Raw genomic sequence first — 20,432 nt, 5'->3', positions numbered from 1 at the left:
TCCTCTGCCCAGCCCCAGCTCTCTCCTGCCAGGGTCCTGTGACCCCACCCTCAAACCTCCAAGTCCCCTCCTCCAGAAACTAGAATGAGTTGAGCTGCCTATGTGGCCCCCAAGTCAGAGCCGCCCCAGCCTGGGTAAGGTTCTCGGCTCCTTCCCTGTCCTGGGTATCCAGGTGGGCTGCCTGCCGAGGTGGGGGCAGCCAGCAAGAGAAGGCCTCGGTGACCCCAGCCCCCCATTCCCGGGGGCAGCCGAACGACCCCTTCGAGCAGCTGGGCACCAGCCAGTCTGGGAGGAGGCTCGTTCCTGCAGTCGGACCTGAACCCCCAGCCCAGCCCCCAGCCCTGGCCCCCCATAACCCTCACCCTCTCTTTCCTGCAGATTTTTGGACAGGCCTCCCTGATCCCCCAGTTGTTTGGCCATGAGCAGCAGGTCAGTATGCTTGCCCTTTGCCCTCACCCCGGGCCTGGAGTCCAGGGCTGGGTCTCGGGCCTGCGTCTGATGGTCCCAGGCCCAGCCCGAGCAGGTACAAGCAGAGCCGCCACCAGGAAAGCTGCTCCCAGACCCTCTGCTCCCTACACTGTCACCCAGTTCTCTGTGCCTCAGTCTCCCGTTCTCACTAATGGGAACATGAAGCTAGGTTCTGTGAACGGGACGTGAAGCACCCGCAGGGCCGTGGGGGTGCTCCCCAGGTTCTGGCTCCGGCCTGGGGAGCGGGTTGTGGAATTAGCTATTGGGCCCCAGCCCCGATCGATCCCCTGCCCCTGCCCCTGTGCTGAGCGCCTGCAGGCCTTTTCAGGGTGGACACAGGGAGTCACAGCGTCACGGAGGCCGGCAGACACGGTGCCAGCCACCCTCACCGCAGACGCACACGTCCTGTGACCAGGTCTCGGTTCCAGGACCAGAAAGCACACCTGGTGCTCTGTGCCCAGCCTCTCCCTGCAGCCAGGAGTGGGCAGTTAGGCCCAGAGCCACACCTCTGCTTGGAGCCCTGGCTGCCCTCAGGCCTCTCTGCCCCTGGAACCTGTCCCAAGGGTGCTGGGAACCTCTCCGTGCAGTCGTGTGAGTCAGGGTGTGATGTGCTGACGGTCAGCTGACCTCCCCACCTGAGCCTGGAGCATCTTTTTAAAGAATGTTTGTTTATTTTCATCTACTTGAAAGGCAGAGTGAGAGAGAGAGAGAGAGAATCTTTACCCGCTGGTTCACTCTCCAGATGCCTGCAACTGCCAGGGCTGGGTCGGGCCAAAGCCAGGAGCCAGGAACTCCTTCCGGGTCTCCCACCTGAGTGGCGGGGGCCCAGGCATTTGGGCCATCTTTTACTGCCTTCCCAGGTGCATTGCTAGAGAGCTGGATGAGAAGTGGAGTGACCATGATGTAAACCAGCACTTGGCTATGTGACACAGGTGTCCCAGGTTGTCACTCCCCCTCTTCGTGGAGGAACGACACAGGACCCTGCGCTGTTCTTTTGTCTGCTCGGCCCTCCCCGGGTTTGCTGCTGGTTCTTCCCGGGTTGGCTACCGTCCCTCCACCTCCGTGGAGGGGCGGGCCCCCTGCCACTTTCCCCACTTCTGCGGGGGAGCGGCACACCGCCGGCCGGCTCTCTCGGGGGCTGCACAGGTGTTCCTTCAGATAGATGTTCCCCTTAGATGTTCCTGGTGCATGTTGTCTCTCTCCTCCTTTATAGTCCTCTTCCACCAATCCCAACTCTGCTACCCACACACCGAGTACGCTGCTCTCCTCCAATCAGGAGCAGGTCCTGCTGCTTATTGGTTGAACTGGAGGCAGCTGTGTAGAAGCTGTTTCCTCCTCTCCCAGCGCCATATTGTGGGAGAGCAGATGCATAGAATAAGTCTTAATTCCAGTAACTTAGTCTAGTCCGAGTTGCTCCCCACACAGGTGACAGCTTAGCCCGCTGCACCACAGTACCCAGCCCTGGGTGTATCTTAACTAATGCTCACAGATCCTCCTGCTCATTCCACTTCGCTGTCCCGTGTTACTGGGTACAGACTACCAGGTGCCGACTCCCCCGGGCACCATCATTTGCACATTAGAATGAGAGAGTGTTCCCTTATCTCCCGTGATCTTGACACAAACCCTAGGAAATGGGCTCTAGCCCGATTTTACAGATGGGGAAACAGGCAGTAGTCAGTGGCTCGCCTGTAGTCATCCTGCACAGAAGTGATGGAGCCAGGCATGCTCCGGAGCGGTGCTGTGCCATCACCACGCAGGGCCCCACTGGCCTTGGCAGTGGCAGTAGCTCTGGGAGGTAGCACCGCCTCTGCCTGCCCCTCCAGGTGAGTTTCAGGTCTGCCCGTGGCCTGCACCGATGGGAAGCATAGTCCATACGTGGCCAGTAAAGTAGCCCCAAGTCACGTGTGGCTCCTGGCGGAGTGGCATGTGGCTAGTACAACTGTGGAATTGTGGTTCATTTCTATTCTTGTAAACCTAAACAGCCCCACACATTCATGGCTCCCCAATTGAGATCTTCCCAGACACCCCGCAGATTGGTGACGACCCCACTTTTTGCACCTGCCGCTGGCTCAGATGAGCACATGGAGTTTCATTTCATGAGGATGAGTGAAAAGTGCCCCAGAGGGGGCAGGTGTCTGGGGCACTGGTTAAGACACCACTTCGGATTCCCACATCCCATACCTGAATGCCTAGACGTGAGTCCCAGCTCCACTTCTGATTCCAGCTCCCTGCTGATGCACACCCGGGGAGGCAGCAGGTGGTGGCTCAAGTACTTGGGTCCCTGCCACCCATGTAGGAGACCCCGATGGAGCTCTGGCCTCCTGCCTTTGGTCTGGCCCAGTCCTGGCTGTTGGAGGCATTTGCAAGTGAACCAGGGGATAGAAGATATTTCTCCCTCCCTGCCTCCCTCCCTCCCTCTGAAGTAAAATAAGTAATTCAAAAGCTGCCGGAGGAGGCCACAACAGCCTGAGTTCACACAGCTGGGGCAGGGGCAGGACTGGTCCCAAGCCCAGATCCGTCTTTCCCACACGTGCTGCTCAGGCAACTTGTGCCCTCTCCCCCGGCCCCCCACCAGCCCTGGCCTCCACCTAGCGTTCATCTCTGGCCAGCCCACTCCCCAGCTTTGATCTACTCTGTCACCCACGTGACCTAAGACGTGTCAGGCAACCCTTGGGCTCACATCCTCAGCTTCACACCTGCTGGATCCGAGACTGCCGTCTCAGGGGGCACAGTTGGGAACCATCTGGACGAGGCAGAACCAGACACAGGATGGCAAATAGTAAACACCCCACTCTTCTCCATGCCACCCATGCAGACATCACCAGTCAATCCTGCCACTACCTCACCCCATCAGACCATTGCACCAGCTTCAAATCTGACTTCCTGGCCACCATCCATTCTATACACCAGGGCTGAATTATTATTTAAGTACATATCTGGAGTGTTGGTTCTGCCTTTTCCTCATTGGCTGCTCCTGGCAAGTGTTGTTTTTTTTTTTTTTCCCCTTGCCTGGCCCTCAGTTTCTTTGCTTGTAGAGATTGGACTGTGAGATGGTGAATGTCCAGGACACACCCCACCACCCCATTCCAACATTCAGGGCAGACATTACTAATGGATTGCAGACTTCTCGCTACATGAATTGAGAAGTGGCATAGCACAACCAATCTCTCAGTTGGTCAGTGTGACACATGAGTACAATCTTGCTGACTGCTGTGTTCCGCTCTCTCCCCACTGTAGGGCTGGGGAGAGTGGGTTCCTACAGGGCTGAAGGGGCTGTTTGTTTCTCCGTGGCTCCACCTGCACATCCCATACCCTGAGTGAAATGGGAGGCTGAGAGGAGGCTCCACAGACTCTTCAGCCCCCAGCAGAGCTGAACACCAAGCACCTCTTGCCCCAGGGTGGGCAGAGCCGGCCCCTGACGCATGCCTTTGCCTGGACAGGTGCGGGAGGCAGATCTGAGCGACCAGTACGAGGCAGCCTGCGAGTCAGCCTGCAGCGAGGCCGAGTCAGCAGCAGCCGAGGCACTCGACTTGCCGCTGCCCAGCTACTTCCGCTCCCGCAGCCACAGCTACCTACGGGCAATCCAGGCAGGCTGCTCGCAGGAGGAGGAGGACAGCGTCTCCCTGCAGTCCCTCTCCCCGCCGCCCAGCACTGGCAGCCTCAGCAACAGTCGCACACTTCCGAGTGAGTACCCTGCTTGGGGAGGGGCTTTGCTGGGGTTGCTGCGTGGTAGCCCCCCAGGACCATGCCCCAGCAGGCCAGCCTGCGGTGGGTGCCAGGGAGGACTCCACGGTGGAGGGAGAGTTAGGGACCAAAGCCAGAGGCCTTGGGGCTGAACTTCCCAGCAGCTGGCAAAATTGGAGCTCCCCAGGAGTCACGGAGGCAAATGCCCCCATCGTGGGGAGAGGGAGGCGTGGGTGTGGGCTGGGGCTGGTGGGAGCCTTGGTCGCTCCCTGGCTAAATGCAGCCACTACTCAAAGGAGGGCTCCCTAGTGCAGGTGGGTGAACCTGTAGGGAGGGTGAGAACCGGCGAGGAGGGAGAGCCTTCAGTGAAGGGTGGGAGCCGAGGTCCCAGGTCTCTGTCATTCACAGTCAGGTAACCCACCCCCCCCACCCGGTGCTGGTTCCAAGTCCCCCAAAGAAGGCCTGCACGTGAGCAGAGGCCCTGTGCGCGACCCTCTGGGAATAACAAGTCCAGACCAAGGAAAAGCGTCCCCAGCTTCTGCTTTAGTAGAGACAGTTTTGAGGTTGCTCTGCCTGTGCCTCAGTTCCCCCAACTAAACTGAGCACATAAGCCGGACCCAGGGGGCTCTCAGAGAGGTGAAGCAAACCTTGCACAGGACGTGCAGGAGCAGGTCGGTGGCCGTGAGCACTGGCTCTCGCCCCTGGGCCTCCTGACCACGCCCACAGTGCCAGCTGGTTCCTGCAGGAAGACAGCGGCTTCCCGTGCTCATGAGACGCCTACTGTGGGTCAGCCGGGGAAGGGCCCCCTGTGCCCTGTACACACGGCAGCCGGGTTACAGGCTGAATGAGCCAGTGTGCAGCAGGTGAGCAGGAAGCTTCCCTTTGCTGCCAAAGCCTCTCCGTCCTTCGCGCCCCGCCCTGGGCGATAACTGGGGCAGGTCCCCCGGCGCTTCCCAGTCACTTCTGGTCCTCTAGTTGTGAAGAGTCTGGTCTGGTCCAATTGCAAAGCTTCAGTCTCACCCACTGCAAATCTGGCGCCCCTGTAGCCGGGGCTGGCCTTGGGCTGGGATGCCATCGTGGCGAGGGTGGGGGTGGGGCGCTGGATGCGGTGATGAGTGCTCCGCCAAGCCGTGTTCACCAGTGGCTGTTTCTGGTTCCTCCAGGTGGGAGGGAAGGGAGCTGTGTGGTGGGTGCTTCGTACCGGCTTTTTCTCCTTCCCTGGGGGGCCTTCTCCCCTGACATGGAGGAGCCCCCTCACGCCGCTGCATCTGGGGGTGCCTCTCCTCCACTCAGCCTCTGAGGCCAAAGGGTCTGGTGCTGCTACCCCGTGCAGGTGCCGGATAGGGATGGGATACCCATGGTTCACACCCCAGTGAGAAAGGAGAGAGTGGAGATTCGGAGACTTACTGACCCACGGCAATTCCGAAGTCCCTCTGGGCAAGCTGTCATGCAGATACCCTGGGATACGGAATATTTCCTTTCATTTTAATGTTATCTGTTTTCATTTGTTTGAAAGGCAGAGAGCCAGAGAGAGACCTTCCATCTTTGGCTCATGCCCCCCGATGCCTGCAACAGCTAAGGCTGGGCCAGGCTGAAGTCAGGAGGCCAGAACTCCATCCAGGTCTCCCACATGGGTGGCAGGGACCCAAGTACCTGAGCCGTCACCTGCACCATCACCTGGTGCACATTAGCAGGATGCTGGGTCAGAAGCAGAACCAGGACTAGAACTCGGGCACTCTGATATGGCACGTGGCATGTTGTCAGCTGATGTGCCCAACACCTGTCCCTGGAATATTTCTGGAAGATCTCCTACATGGGAGACTATGAATTTTGGGCACTGAACACCTTTTTCAGACCTGAGGAAAGTTAGGGAGCTAGAGGTATTTTTACATCTCAAGTGGTCTTAATCCCTTTAGCCTAAGCTGCTCAGTTTTACCCACTTTCTCCCTCAAACATTTATTGTGGAGGGGGAGAGCTGTGACACAGCAGGTTAAGCCACCGGCATCCTATATGGTTACTTGTTCGAGTCCTGGCTACTCCACTGCTAACCCAATTCCCTGCTAATGCACCTGGGAAAGCAGCAGCAGATGGCCCAAGTCTATCCACGCAGGAGACCAGGATGGAGTTCTGGGCTCCCAGCTTCAGCCTGGCCCAGCCCTGGCCATTGTGGCCATTTGGAGAGTGAACCAGTGGATGGATAGTCTCTTTCCCTCCCTCTCTCTCTCTCATACTCTTTCAAATAAATAAAATAATCTTTTTTTAAAAAAAATAAGTATGGGTTTTTCTCTGTATTTGATCTCACGTAACTTCACGCAAAGCCACGCCCGCGATTCCTTCGGAGTCCTGGCTCTCTCTCACCTTCAGATGCTACTGTGTGTTATCAAGCTCCTGTGCGCCCCTTTGCCCAGCTGAGAACAGGTGCTAGCAGGTGTGTTACTGGTGTACAGCGTTACTGGAAAGGTCACAGCCACACCCTTGCTGTGATCTGGTGCCCATGCCGCCGGCACCTGGCTGTGGCCTTGCTTTAGTCTTTGTCCTCAGGCTGCATGTGTTGGAGGGGCTGGAGTTGAGCCATTCCTTTTCAAACTGGGCAAGTTCTGGGCTCTCTCTGCTCTAAACACTCCCTGCAGACCTGCTCGTTCTTCTTGAAGTTCCGCTCTTGCTTGCCAGTCCTTACCACGTGCAGCCAAAAGGGGCCTGCTGTGGCTTCCGGCATTTTGCTCAGGGACTGTCCTGCCCAAAGCCATTCGTTCTCCTTCACATTCCTGCGGAATAGGGGTCTTCAAGCCTCCTGTCACGGGATACGCACCGTTTACCCAGCATTTAGTCCCAAGCCAGCACTGCACACACTTCATGTTCATTTTATCAAAAGACCCGGTTACGACACAGTTCAGTTGTAAACTTTTTTTTTTTTAAGATTTATCTCATTTACTTGAAAGGTAGAGAGTTACAGAGAGGCAGAGGCAGAGAGAGAGAGAGGTCTTCTATCTGCTGGTTTACCCCCACTCCCCAGATGGCCTCAACGGCCAGAGCTGAGCTGATCTGAAGCCAGGAGCCAGGAGCTTCTTCCTGCTCTTTCATGTGGGTGCAGGGGCCCAAGGACTTGGGCCATCTTCCACTACTTTCCCAGGCCACAGCAGAGAGAGAGATCAGAAGTGGAGCAGCCGGGACTCGAACGGGTGCCCATATGGGATGCCAGCACTGCAGGCGGCAGCCTCACCTGCTATGCCACAGCACCAGCCCCGGTTGTAAACTCTTATTAGCTCTCACTTGTGCTTCTAACGTCGGGCAGGTTCAGAGAAGCCCGAGGCTGCAACTTGGCCAGAGGATGGTCATGAGCGGGAGGCGAAAGGGCTGGGCCAAGGCAGCCTGATCAGTGACCCTGGGTGCTGCCTGTTGAAGGCAGCTGCATCGGTTGGCCAAACCAGTTACCTCTTGTGGGAGAGACTGGCACACAGCCAGGTTGGGATTAGGATTTGGGGTAGATAACCCCAGCAGTCGCAGCACCCCCGTTCAGTGGGGGTGGTCCAACATTTGGCTTTAAAGGGAGGGAGGGATGTAGGCTCCAGTTATTCTCAGTTTGAGGCCTTAGCCCAAACCAAGGTAGTCCAGAAAGTACTGTGTACAAGGTCTCCTCCTCACCTAGACATCACACCTAAGCACCTACTTACATCAACTTACAGACATACATGGAGCCCTGTACTCAACCTGCGCGTGACAGGACAGATGGCCAACACTGCCTACTGGTAGTCTCATGTCCATACACCTCACATCAGCATGGCCCTCCACACACGCTCACACCCGTGTGAGTCTCCTTCCAGACTCGTGCCGCCACCACACCTGTGTGGGAATCATGCCTCTAGCAGTCTGGGGCCACTGAACGCTTCTCCTCCCCAAGGTTCCCCTGCCAGCCCCCCCCCCAGCAACCAAGCATCCTTGCCCCCCCCCCCATCCCCTCCTGCTCAGCCAGTGAGCTCAGTGCCCTCGCAGGGAACACGGAAGCCGCCAGACTGGCCAGGCTGGTCCACGGGGTTCTTTGTGTCCAGGTAAGAAAGGGCGGTCCTCAGCCGCTTTTCCTGCCAGCCGCTGAAACGTATCCTCACGGGCAGTCTGATTAGAATGAGATCCTTTGTCTCTGTGTGCCAGGAGCTTGTTGTAATGATGATATCATTCAGAGGTGTCTGTGTTGTGACGGGCACCCCCTCCCATATGTGGAGTCTCATCAGTGTAGAACTGGCCCAGCTGTACACAGGAACGTGGCCCGCGGCCACCTCGCTCCAGCTGGACACACGGGCACACCCTCCCGGGGCAAGGTCTCCCTACAGTGGCCACACTGCACAGAAGAGTCCCCTCCTCTTCAGTTTCTACCTCCAGGGAGTGACCCACCCCTACGTTGCCGAGGGCATGAGCTCTCTCGGCCCCTGTCCAGGCACAGGTGTGCCCTGGCTGTGTGCAGGCTGGTGGGGGCCGTGGCTGAGGGGGTGCTGAGGCCGTGAGGACCTGGCAGGGGCTGGCCCCTCTCACGTGGCCTGGGCAGGGCATGGAGCTGCCCACCACCCACCCACCCGCCACTCCCGGGCTGGCAGCTCCCCAGCTGCCAGTGCTGCCGTCACCACCCTTCCCCCGCTCTGACCCAGATTCCACATTCCAGAAATAGCTCTGGCAGGTGACTGGCAGGCAGGGTGGGCTCCAGCTGGGACGGTGGGGGACACAGTAGCTTGGCGGTGTCTCCATGCCTCTCCCCAGCCACAGGACCTAGCTGGGAGGGGTCGTGGGGAAGCCACTGCCCCTGAGTCGCCCCATCCTGCTTCCTCCTCTCTCTGGATCCTTCTGCTCCACCCTTGTCCCCTCCTCCCTTCCTTCTTCCAGCTCCCCTGCCTCGCCCTCTCTCCCCTCCATCCCTGCTTCTGTCTCAGTTTCTCATGGCCCTCCCCCACCCCCATCCTCCAATGTCTCTCCCACTCCTTCTGGATCACATGGGAAGCTGTGACATCACCCAGGGACCTCACATATGGGGGTCACTGGGAGGCACCTAGGCTCCCACTGACTGCATTCTCTGCACCTGTGCGTGTGTGCACGTGCACACACACGTGAACTACACCATGCACACACATGTGGTCACTCTGGTGGTGCCTGAGGCGCTGGGCTGAGCTGGGAGAGGCTGCAGGCCAGGGGAGCACCTGGGTTCTAGTGTGCGCTTTGCTGCGTCACCCTGGCTGGCTCGCTGCCTCTCCCCGGGCCTCAGATTCTCCATCTGTGTTGTGAGGCTTGGGTTTGGGGATCCCTGTGCACCTCCCATCTGTCCCCATCCAAGGCCCAGGCTGCTCGGCCCTCCCTTTGTTTCTTGTCTGATTCGCACGAGAAGGGAGGCTGACAAACTTCCCTAAGGGTAATCAGTCCATGTCCCTCAAGCCTGCCCCTAGACCTGGCTAGAATCCCCCCTAATCTCTGCCCACTGCCTGCAGACCCACGTGTGCTCAGCACATCCAGACCCCAGGATGCGGCAGGGCAAAGGGAGCCTCCAGGACCCTGCTGTCCCGAGACTGCAAATAGACCTGACCCATGTGTCATTCAGAATCCTGGAGCTCAGGGTTGAGATCCAGTTTTGCAGAGAAGTGTGCTGCCTTCAATTAGTGATGTCTGCTGGGCAAGGACAGTTACACACATCTACCATCCCTGACTTAACCCAGTCCACCCAACACACACACACACATACCTAGGCACATATTCACAGAGGTTTCACAAAGACAGCTGCAGCCTAGAGGCTCTGGGTGTCAAGGTCCAGGTCACCCAGCTGGTGGGGGGCTCATGGGGCCGTTTCCCACGTGGATCTGCCAGCTTCCAGTCTTGAGTGCTGCACTGACCTACATAAAGCCACGTGGTCACAGGAGCTTCACGGAGGTTTTCTGACATAGTGGCCCAGGCAAGGGACACGCCTTGGGCAAGAGCCATAGGTCCAGAGGGCAGCGGAGGACCCAGGAGAGCTCCCCAGAGTGGGTGATGAGGAACCAGTGTCTCCTCTTGCTGAAGTGGGCACCTCTCCCCAAAGGGCATTGGACAGAGGCAGCCTTGGACCAAGATGGTCCTGGGTAACCAGGTGCCTCCTGTGTGCTGGGTGCATGGCACTGTTCTAAGCCCTGTTTCAGGCAGGTGACTGAGCCTTTGGGGGGAAACAGTGACCAGGGCCGGTGAGCAGGCCTCCAACCCCAGGACGGAGACTTGACGAGTCAGGCAGAGCAACAGAGATGGCTGTCTTCCATCTGCTGGTTCACTCCCCACATGCTCACAACAGCCAGGGCCTGGTCAGGCTGATTCCAGAAACCAGGAACTACGTCCTGGTCTCCGTATTGGTGGGAGACCCATAGGCCTTAGCAGGAAACTGGATTGGATATGGAGCAGCTAGGACTTGAATCAGCACTGCAATATGGGATGTTGGCATGGCAAGTGACAGATTAACCCATGTGCCACCACGCCAGCCTTAGCAAAGGTGCGTGGCAGTTAAGGATCTGACAGCCCTTTCTTAGTAGATATTTGATTGAGCAACGACTATGGACCAGGCTGTGCTGTTGATACAAAGGGGGAACCCTTGCCTTCGTGGGTAGTACATTGAGGGTGGAGGGGGCAAAGCAATAAACCCAAGGAAGTGCATGGTTTATTGAAAAACAGCACAAGGTTAGGGCAGTGGCAGCGCTGGCAGGGTGGGTGCTGTGGAGGTGAACACAGACTAGGGCTGGAGGCAGGAAGGCACCTGGCGTGTGGGAGAAGCAGGGGCCAGCATGGCTGGGGCAGAGCCAGTGAGGAGGGCTGGGCCTGGCTACAGGCCACGGAAAAGACTTTGGCTTTTGGCTCTCAGTGAGGGGACAACCACTTCTTACGTTTTAAGATTTATTTTATGTAAAAGGCAGAGTTAGAGAGAGAAGGGGAGAGAGAAAAAGAGAGAGATCCTCAATCTGCTGGCTCACTCCCCAGATGGCCACAACAGCGGGGGCTGGGCCAGGCTGAAAGCAGGAGCCAGGAGCCTCACCTGGGTCTCCCCCACGTGGGTACAGGGGCCTAAGCACGTGTGGTGGCACACGAGCAGAGAGCTGGATGGGAAGTGGAGCAGCAAGGACTCAAACTGGCACCCATTATAGGATGCTGGCATTGCAGGTGGTGGCTTTACCCGCTGTGCCACAACACTCACCGCCCCGCCCCCCATTTTTTACAACTTAAATACTCAAGCTCTTGTGAGGAGCCTTGATTGAGGGCTAGAAGCGGTGATACAGTAATGCCAGGCTGATGAAGCTGGCCTCCAGGGCGGCAGTGAGGGTGACAGCTGGGCAAGTCCACAGGACGCCCCACGGGGTTGAACGCAGAGGGAGATGGGAGGGGATCTTTGGGCAGCAAGGCAGGACAGTGGCTGGTTGGGAGAGACCCAGGAGCCCCTCCATGACCAGGAGGGGAGACTTGCAGCCCAGGCTGGGGCTTGGGGAACTCGGAGTCCTGTCCGAGCCCCACCTCAGGGATTCCTGCCAGACTGGGGGCTCTTGGGCCTCCTACACAGTAGGTGCTTCCAGGACCTAAAACACCATCACAACCGCCAAATCCCTTAGCCCAGGGGTCTCTAACTTGGTAAAATACAAACTCTCATTGAGCCCACCTGAGTTCTGGCCCAGGTGCCTGCGCTTCTGTCCATCCAACCCGTCCCACATGATCTGGGAAATCCTGCCTTAGTCCAGTTTCTCTTCTGGGGACTGATGGGTCTGATGTATCCCAGAGAGGGGGGAAGCAGTGGCGGGAGGGAGAGTGTCCTTGACTTTGGGAGGACCTGGCATATCCTGCCCTGCCTTGGGCTGTTAGGGCCCTTGCTGAGTGTACCTTGTCTTTTTTCTGTGAATAGCCCAGGGACTGCCATAGGATGCACAGACTACCCTGACGCTTTGTGCAGCGCCCAGCGTCAGAACGGCCTGATAGCCTCTGCTGCTTTTGTTGCTATTTCCATACTTTGATGCCAAGTCCGGACAGTGGTGCTGGAAACACTGTGTCGTCTCTTCAGTCCACACAACCCTGAGCTGCCCGGGCTTCTTGTGGCCTTTTTATTTGAGGAAAACAGATGCAGAGAGGGGCAGGCAGCTGTATGGGTCACCCTGAGGGTGGCAAGGCGAGTGAGCGGGGGCCGGGGCAGAGGCGCAAGGGCGACGCCCCCTGCCCTTGTGGGCGTGCTGGCTGCTCTATTTCGCCCACAAGGAAAGGGAGGGAAGTCGAATGCGCTTCTCGCCCGTGGTTGGGCCGGGACTGGAACGCAAACTGTGGGCTCGGCAGTTAAAGCTGACCACGCGGGGTCGAGAAGCCCACCTCAGGCTGCTTCTCTTGGGCCTCAGTTTACCCCGTCTCAGCGAGGTGTCGCCAGGGGCCAACTCTTGAGAACTCCCGCCCCGGGCGGCCTCCCGCACGGAGCATGCGTCGCGTTCCAGCTGGAACCGGTTTGGCGGGGCGGTTTGAGGGGCGGAGCCCCCCCCTCCCCGCCGCCACCGCCGCCGCCGCCGCCGCCGCCGCCGTGCTCGGGCATGCGCGTGCCGACGTGGGCGCGCGCTCTCTTCCCGTCTCGCCGGCTTGGGCGTGGGTTGGAGCGAGCGGCCCGCGCGCCTGCGCACCGACCCAGCCGCGCGCGCGCGCCGGGCCACGTGCCGAGCGGACTGCGCGCGTCCCCAGCCCGGGAGTCCCCGGCGACGCGCGCGCGGCTGACGCGGGGGGCGGGGCGGGGCGGGGCTGACGCGGGGCTTTAACCCGGAGGCCCCGCCCCTCGGGCGTACAAAACCGGAGCCTCGGGCCGGGCCGCGTGAGGGAGGAGGGTGAGTGCCCGCCGCTGGCCGCAGCTGCCGCCAGTCCGTCCGTCACTCCGTCCGTCTGTCTGGTCCACGTCGTCGCCGCCGCCGCCTCCTCAGCCCGGACGCCCGGGGCCCGCCCAGCGCCGCCCGGAGCAGCCGCGGCCCCGCGAGGAGACGGGCACCGCCCCCGCCCGGCCCTACCCTGCCCCCGCCCTCTTCCCCGTCTGTCCGTCCGTCCGTCCGTCCGTCCGCCCGCCGCCCCCCGCGCTTCCGTCCTTCCGTGCGGCCGCCCGCCCCCCGGCTCGAGTCCCCGCTCGGTCCGCTTTGTCTCTCCCCGGCTCGCTGTCTCTTTGTCTCTGCCCTGGCGCTCCTCGCAGCCCCTCCCTCGCTCCCCGGTCTCGGGGCCCCGGCGTAGCGCCCCTCTCAGACCTCAGAGCCGCCTCCTCCGGGCGCCCCCACATCTTTGGGGGCCTCTCCCTCAGAATACCTTCCACTGACCCACAGCACAGAGGTCCCCCTGGGTCTGTCCGCCTCCTTTGGGGTGCTCCTTTCTATCTGTGCCCCAAGTTCCTGGGGTCTTGCCTGCTCTGGGCTCCCATTCTCCTAGGCTTCTCCTTCTTCCGAGAATCCCCCAGACCCACTGGGACCTCTCAGATCCCTTGGGGGCCTCGCCTTGGGACCCCTCGTGGCTCCCCAGCTCCCCTCTGCCTTGCCTTGGTTTGTCCCTTGGCTGTCTCCTGTTCTCTCCCAGCACCCCGCTTCTCTGGCTCGGGGCCCCTGCTTCGCCCTCCCTGCCTCTTGGAGCCGGTGTCTGGCTCAGGGGTCCCCCTGTGAGCCTGCTGCCCTGCCTGGGGCTCTTGGCCCCCGTGCTTCTCCGCCCTGCCCCTTGTCTCCCCTTCTCTCTTGCTCCCTTGTTTTCTCCTTCTCCCTTTTTCTGTCTTTGCCGGCTCTCTGGGTCTCTGACCCCATCCGGCCCTCATGGCTTTGTGTCTGGAGCTCTTGAAGCAATGTGAGTGGTGGGGTGTCCGGGTCGGGCCGGAGTCGCCCGCAGGCTGGCCGCGGCCGAGGCTCCATGGGGTTGGCGCTGGGGCAGGGGCTGGCGCTGGGGCCTCCCCACAAAGGGGGCAGGGGGGGACCGGGTTTGGGGGGGGGCTTCCTGCTCTGAGGCTTCTGCTTTAGTGCTTGAGTGTGTGGAAGGTGCCGTGGGCCGGGCATCCCTGCCCGCTTGGCCCTGCATGGCCTGGCACTTGGTGGTTGCTTGTGGGCAGGCCTGGGCTATTTTGGAGCCGGCAGGATGTGATATCACTGGGGTGTTTTAGACGGGCTGGGGTGGGGGCGGAGGGGGCTGCGTGCTTGCCAACTTGAGTAATGATATTTTGCAGGGGGGGTGCGGCCTGCTAGGCAGCTGGGCTGTGGGGTTTGTGGCCAGAACTTTGCAGGCCACTAGGACGGGCAGGGGAGGGAGGGTCTGTGCTGCTTTGCCCTTGCTGGCTGTTCAAGCAAGCAGGGCGTGGAACTGTTCATCTGCCACCCTTGAGCATGCCTTTGGGCAGTGGGGCCTCGGTTCTGCCGGCTTCGGAGCACGTGTCCTTGAGTGAGCCCCTCTACCTCGCCAAGCCTCGATTTCCCCATTCCTAAAAGGGACATAATCCGTGTCTGCTGGCCCGGTGGGCTGCCCAAGATTGAATGAAACGTGTCCTTGCTTTGTGAGCCGCCAAGAGGGAGAGTGGCTAACCCCGTGGGTGCAGTGCTAGTCCCTGCTAGAGCGGAGATAGAATCCAGGCCAGCATCACACCAGGTCCTTTATCCTCCACTCCACTTGCTACCTGGTCATTCAGAAGCACACCTGGGCTTCCAGTGGAGCAGAGCGACAGCTGCCTCTTTTTCATGCCCGAATCTCTGGTTGCTCTTAGTTTATAAAGATAAGCAAGTATGCCTGGTGAGAGGTGTGTGCTGGGAGTCAGTTTGCACCATCCCATTGTTGCTTAAGGGTAGGCCCTGCTTGGACGGTGGCACTTGGGAAGTCAGTTTGTCGTTGTGGTCTCTACCCCCGTGCTTCCCAGTAGAGGGGAACAAAGGCCCCCGCAGAGAAAGACCACCCAGAGGGCTGGGGTCCTGGAGTGCAGGAGCAGCTTTGAGCCAGGCACCGCCTCTGAAGAAGTCCCCACTGTGCTAGTGTCCCGTGCCCCATATGTGACAGTCTGACATCCACTGACGTTTCGCCATCTGCCCTGTGCTTGGCACAAGGCATGGACTACTCAGAGGAGGAGAGGCCTGCTCCCTCACCTGGAAGTGAGCAGTCCTGGTTCTGGTGCCCACAACTCACCCGCTTTCAGGGAGGTCACTTTCCCTTGGGCTTCCTGTCTATAAAAACGGAATAACTATTCTCCCAAGGCTGGTTCTGAGCTACAGAATCCCTCAGGCAGCTACTGTCCTCTCTCTGAGCCTTGCTTTCCCTCCTCGTGTGACTGATCTCTTGGGTCCTTCTGGCTCTGACATTTTGAGGATTCTGAGGTAACTCAGAGACCACCGCTGCGTCTCAGCTTGCCTTTCCGAAGTGTGCCTCATCACAGAGCAGGGGACAGGGTGCCGAGTGCCGCCTGTGTGCTGGTGCTGTGCTTGGGGTTAGGTAGGCTTCCAGGAGGAGGAGAAATGGGGGGGGGGGCATTTGAGCCGAGTCTCTGCTAGGCAGATGTTTCTGCCTCTTGCAAACTGTTCAGAGTATGGAAGTGGTGTGAGCTCTTAATCTCCATCATTCATTCCCTGTGTAATCTTGGGCACGTTTTTAAAATTATTTTTATTTATTTATTTGCAAGGCAAAGAGAGATCTGCTGTCTGCTGGTTCATTCCCCAAATGCCCATGATAACGGGGGCTGGGCCAGGCTGAAGCCCGGGGCTGAGAACTCGGTGCGTTTTCTTCAGCTTGGGTGGCAGGGACCCAGATACTTGAGGCGTCACTTACCTGCTGCCTTCCAGGGGGCGCATTAGCAAGAAGCTAACGTTGGGAACAGAGCCAAGAATTCCAGAATGGGATGCGGGCATTCAGAGCAGCAGCTTAACCACCCTTGCTGCAAATTTCTTTTTTTGAGCATCAATTTCCTTATCTGGACTCAAGATGATCATATTTATGCTAAAGGATGTTGGGGATTAAGAAAGATTATATATTTTAAAATAGCTGGTACACTAGGCACTTAATAAATGTGATCTTTCCTCTCCCAGTAATATCTGGGTCACTTTTTCTTTGTGGAAGACAGAGGCCCAGCCTGTCTTTCCGCCCCCTGTAGTTGGGGTTCAGGTAAAAGGAAAGCACCTTCTGGCTGTTGTGGTAACAATAGGAATAACCCTGTAATCTCAGGAGCTGTGTGAGGCATTGTGTCCTCTGCCAGGCTCTTTCCTGAGCATTGTTCCTCACAGCCGTCTCGGAAGGAAGTCAGGAGCCAGTGGAGTTCTCTCCAGTTCTCAGGTGAATGAAGACGTGGGGGCCCCAGAGAGGGGCAGGAACCTGCTCACGGTCCCACAGCAATGTCTGGGCAGGCTTGGAACCCAAGCCTCCTGACTTCCATCCCCACAGCCCACAGCTTTTCTCCACGTTTATTGCTGCTGCCTGGTCGCCTACACCTTAGGCCGCCTTCTCTGGGTCTGGCATCTGTTCTGCAAGGATTTACTTGACATTTCCTTAGTCTCTGAGCTCATCTCAGATTTAGGAGGCTAACATGGGGCGGGGCTGGCCGGGGACTGAGTCACCACCCCCCCACCTCCCCGTCCCTGCGCTGTCATTCTCAGCAGGAACCACGGTCGGTCGTAGCTGCCACGCGACAAGCTTTTCTTGCAGAAGCAACGGTGGGCTCAGCATGTATTTCCCTGCGCTGTCAGGGGAAGGCTGCAGAGGGGCACCGTTTCTTCCCTCCCCGGACTCGGCCACACTGGGAGGTTGTTGCCTGGCCCCCTCTGGTGCCCCTTCTTCCCTTAGAGGCCCACACTGCCAAATGCCTCTTCCTGTGGGAGGGCTGGCGCCGTGAGTTCAGTCCTAGGCCCACACCTGCTGGAAGCGGACTCTGGCGGATCACGTCCCCTCTCTGCGCCTCAGTTTCCTCACATGAAGTTCAGATCCGTGAGCTCCATTCCCAGGGAGCCTCATGGGGCAGGTCTGGCAGGAATCTACTTGTAAACCAGCCCTCCAGAGGTTTGTGGTGTGGAGAGGGAGAGCCTGTCGGCTGCACCATAGGGAAAGCTGAACTGGGAGTGCCCTGGGTTTGGACGATGGCCTGACTTGTCCCTGCTGTGACTTTGGGTTAAGCAGCTGTCGGTGCCTCGGGTTTCTGCCCTGTCAGATTTGGGTGGAAACACCTACCTCATAGGTGGCCGTAAGAGGTGGCAGTCACCACCATCATCGCCTCCATTTTGAATGGGACTGTTTCCTATTTCCTGTATTCTGTTTGTTTCCAGAAGCAGGTCACCCTCCCCTGACTTAGTCTTGGCAGCAGACCCCATTGAACCCGGCCAGGGTGAGGGCTGGGGCACTGAACACAGAACAGGAATGAAATCCAGTTGTTGACAGGCGTTTGATGAGGTTGATGACGCGTGTGGCGTGAACACCTCTCCAGCTCCCGGGTTTCTCGGTCTGGCTTCCTTTCCTCGCTCAGTCTGTACTGGAGTCAGCGGTGTTCCTCGTCACCCATTTCTGGAGACCAAGGTCAGCGTAAATAAACTTCCAACTCTAGAGCTAGGAGATGATTGTTCTTGTTTCAGTGTGTGGGGTCCCAGCACATGACCAATGCCAGGGCCAGGCTACAGTCAGAGCACCTTCTCCCCAACCTGGGTTCTCTCTGGTTTCTGGACGTCGCTGGCCTGGATCAGTGGTGGAGAACAGGTGCACCGAGGCCTGGTGTGGCCAGTGAACGGTCTCCTAGTAGGACAAGGGCAAGAGAAGCGGTCCCAGGTAGTCCCAGCTATACTCAGCTTAGCCCAGTGCTGAATTGGACTTGGAAAGTATTACCAGAGGCCGTCCTCCCAGCCCTGGGCCTGGCTCTGAGAGAATGGGGAGGCACAGACCAAGCGTCTGCCCCTGGGAACTTAGGTCTGACAGGGAGACAAGGCCTACAATTATGCGAGACTGTGTGACAGTCTGTAATTAAGTGTCTGCTGAGGAAAAGCATTGTCTGAGAAGGAAGCAGTGCGTGTGAGCGGAGCAAACAAGAGCCCTTTGAGGGGACTGGATCTGCAGAGGCAGAGGGTGGGGCTGGCGTTGCGGGAAGTGGTGTGTTCAGAGGCAGGGGGCGGGGGCGGGAGGGGAGGGCTGGAAGGGGACTGAGTTTTGGGAAACAGTTATGCTGGTTTTGCTGATGTGCCTTGGGTTGGGCGTGGGGTGGCCTGGACAGTCTGTGAGGCCAGGAGGCTGTAGGCAGCGTCGAGCGTCAGCTGAGAAGCCAAGGCCTTGGGGAGCCATGGAAGGCTTTAGAGCAGGGCTAGCACAAGAGGGGGACTCTCTCAAGAAGATGAGTCAGGCTGGGTGAATTGGAATAAATAAAGTGACATGGCAGCAGGGAGGAGGCCTTGCAGGCATTCAGATGAGATAGTGGGTGAGGCTCGGGCGGGGCCCATGGGAAAAGCCAGAGGATGTAGTGCTCCCTCAGGAAAGCTGCCCGAGCCTGGTGGGCCAGAGGGGAGGATGGTGATGTTGCTGGTTTGGGGACAGAAGCGGCAGTCTGAGCACTTTGCTTGTGCACCTGCTGTATGCCAGGCTCAGTGCCGGGGCCCCACCGATGCCCTCATGAAATCTGTCCAACTAGCCAGAGGCAGGTGGACATACCCCATTGTACAGATAAGGAAACTGTGGCTCAGATCCAAGGCTGGCTGTCTCCAAACGCTGGCTTTTCCCACAGTTCAGCCCTGATTCTTGGCAGGGGAATTCCTGCTGTTAGGGTCCCAGAGGGGTGAGCCTTCTTGCCCTTTGACTTAGAGGCCCACCAGGTCATCTGCTAAAGCCCACAAAAACCCTGCTTTCTGAAGATGCTGAGGACAGATTAGCATGCCAGCTTAGAATTTCTTCAAGGTGGGAGACTCAGAGGAGCAAGGGACCTTCATGCCAGCAATTTTACACAGCAGGCTGCAAGACAAATCCATAGCCGTGCCATGTGTGTCCAGTCCCAACGGTGGGCACATCCATGACTGAACCCATTGGAATTCTCAGCCCCTGCAGAGAGACTGTTCCTGGGCCAAGCCAGAGGCATTAGTCACTTAGAGAGGCAGGCAGGTACTTGTCCCACAGTGCTGATTAGTGCAGGAGAGCCTGGTGATGGAGCACAGGCGCAGTCTCACAGGCTGCAGCCAGGGATATGCAGTGGACAGAGGGAAGGTGTGGGGAATTGACACTTACCAAGTGGCCACTGTGAGAGCCATTAGTCTCTGCATCTAAGAGACTAATGATCTGGCCAAGGCCCACAACCAGTCATTATCCTCTGCTCTGTATGCAGCATACATGGCCTTGAGCTCAAATTTTTATTTTCTTTTTTTTTTAAAGATTTATTTATTTATTTGAAAGTCAGAGTTACACAGAGAGAGGAGAGGCAGAGAGAGAGAGGTCTTCCATCCGATGGTTCACTCCCCAGATGGCCGCAACGGCTGGAGCTGCGCCCATCCGAAACCAGGAGCCTCTTCCCAGTCTCCCACGTGGGTGCAGGGGCCCAAGGACTTGGACCATCTTCTACTGCTTTTCCAGGCCACAGCAGAGAGCTGGACAGAAAGTGGAGCAGCCAGGTCTCGAACCGGCGCCCATATGGGATGCCAGCGCTTCAGGCCAGGGCATTAACCCGCTGTGCCACAGCACCGGCCCCTGAGCTCAAATTTTGTCAGGAGGCAGAGCAACCACATGCAGGCACAGCCTCCATGTACCCCTCACCCTAGTCCTCCTTTGCCTCCATAAATACTCCCAATGTCCCAAGGCCAGTCTGCTTTAGCACCTCCTCTCTCAGCCCACATACATGTAAGATACTGTTGGAACTGTGACCATATCAAAATATGGGCAAAGGTTTTGAAGAGGGGTTTTGGTGCTCCTTTGGAGCAGAGACAGTCTGAGACATATCACTGGGTCATTGAACAGTGGCCTGGTGTGCCCTGTGCTGCCCTTTTCAACTGTTTTAATGCATTTGATTACCACTTGCCAGGTGCTTTCTTGTAAATTTGCCCAGTCTTGCATATGTCCGTTCTTTCTATTTTGTTTTCAGCCTGTTGGTTCTGGATCCTTACTATTTGCTTAGTGTGCTTTGATTTGCAAAGCACTTGCATCCACATTATCTCAGCAGATCCTTGCTACAACCCTAGGAGGTCATCCTCATTCTCCGGAGGAGGCGCTGTGGTTCACCCACAGAAAGTGCCTGCCCAAGGTCGCGCTCACTGAGCTCCTCATTTGTTCAACAAATGTTTGTTGAGCAGAGCTGGCTCCGGGGATACACTGATGTGCAGGACAGTCAGAGT

General features: G+C 58.2%; 1 protein-coding gene across 9 annotated transcripts in view; it reads left to right on the top strand.

Moving 5' to 3' along the window:
- The window catches only part of DLGAP4 (DLG associated protein 4), a 172,548-nt gene that overhangs the window by 103,080 nt on the left and 49,036 nt on the right, over positions 1–20,432 (top strand). For 4 of the 9 annotated variants that reach the window (XM_051846129.2, XM_051846128.2, XM_070051880.1 and 1 more), the window contains 2 exons: positions 379–429; positions 3,909–4,152. In XM_051846129.2, coding sequence (XP_051702089.1) covers positions 379–429; positions 3,909–4,152 — 295 coding nt within the window. Of the gene's footprint in view, positions 1–378; positions 430–3,908; positions 4,153–12,828; positions 13,969–20,432 lie in introns of those variants that run through there. The other 5 variants (XM_070051882.1, XM_070051885.1, XM_051846130.2 and 2 more) reach the window with 4 other exon arrangements.

Source organism: Oryctolagus cuniculus, chromosome 11 (assembly GCF_964237555.1).
Source record: "Oryctolagus cuniculus chromosome 11, mOryCun1.1, whole genome shotgun sequence".
NCBI lineage: Eukaryota > Metazoa > Chordata > Mammalia > Lagomorpha > Leporidae > Oryctolagus > Oryctolagus cuniculus.
The sequence above is the reverse complement of the archived record's forward strand: the minus strand, read 5'-3'. Positions and strand labels throughout refer to the sequence as shown.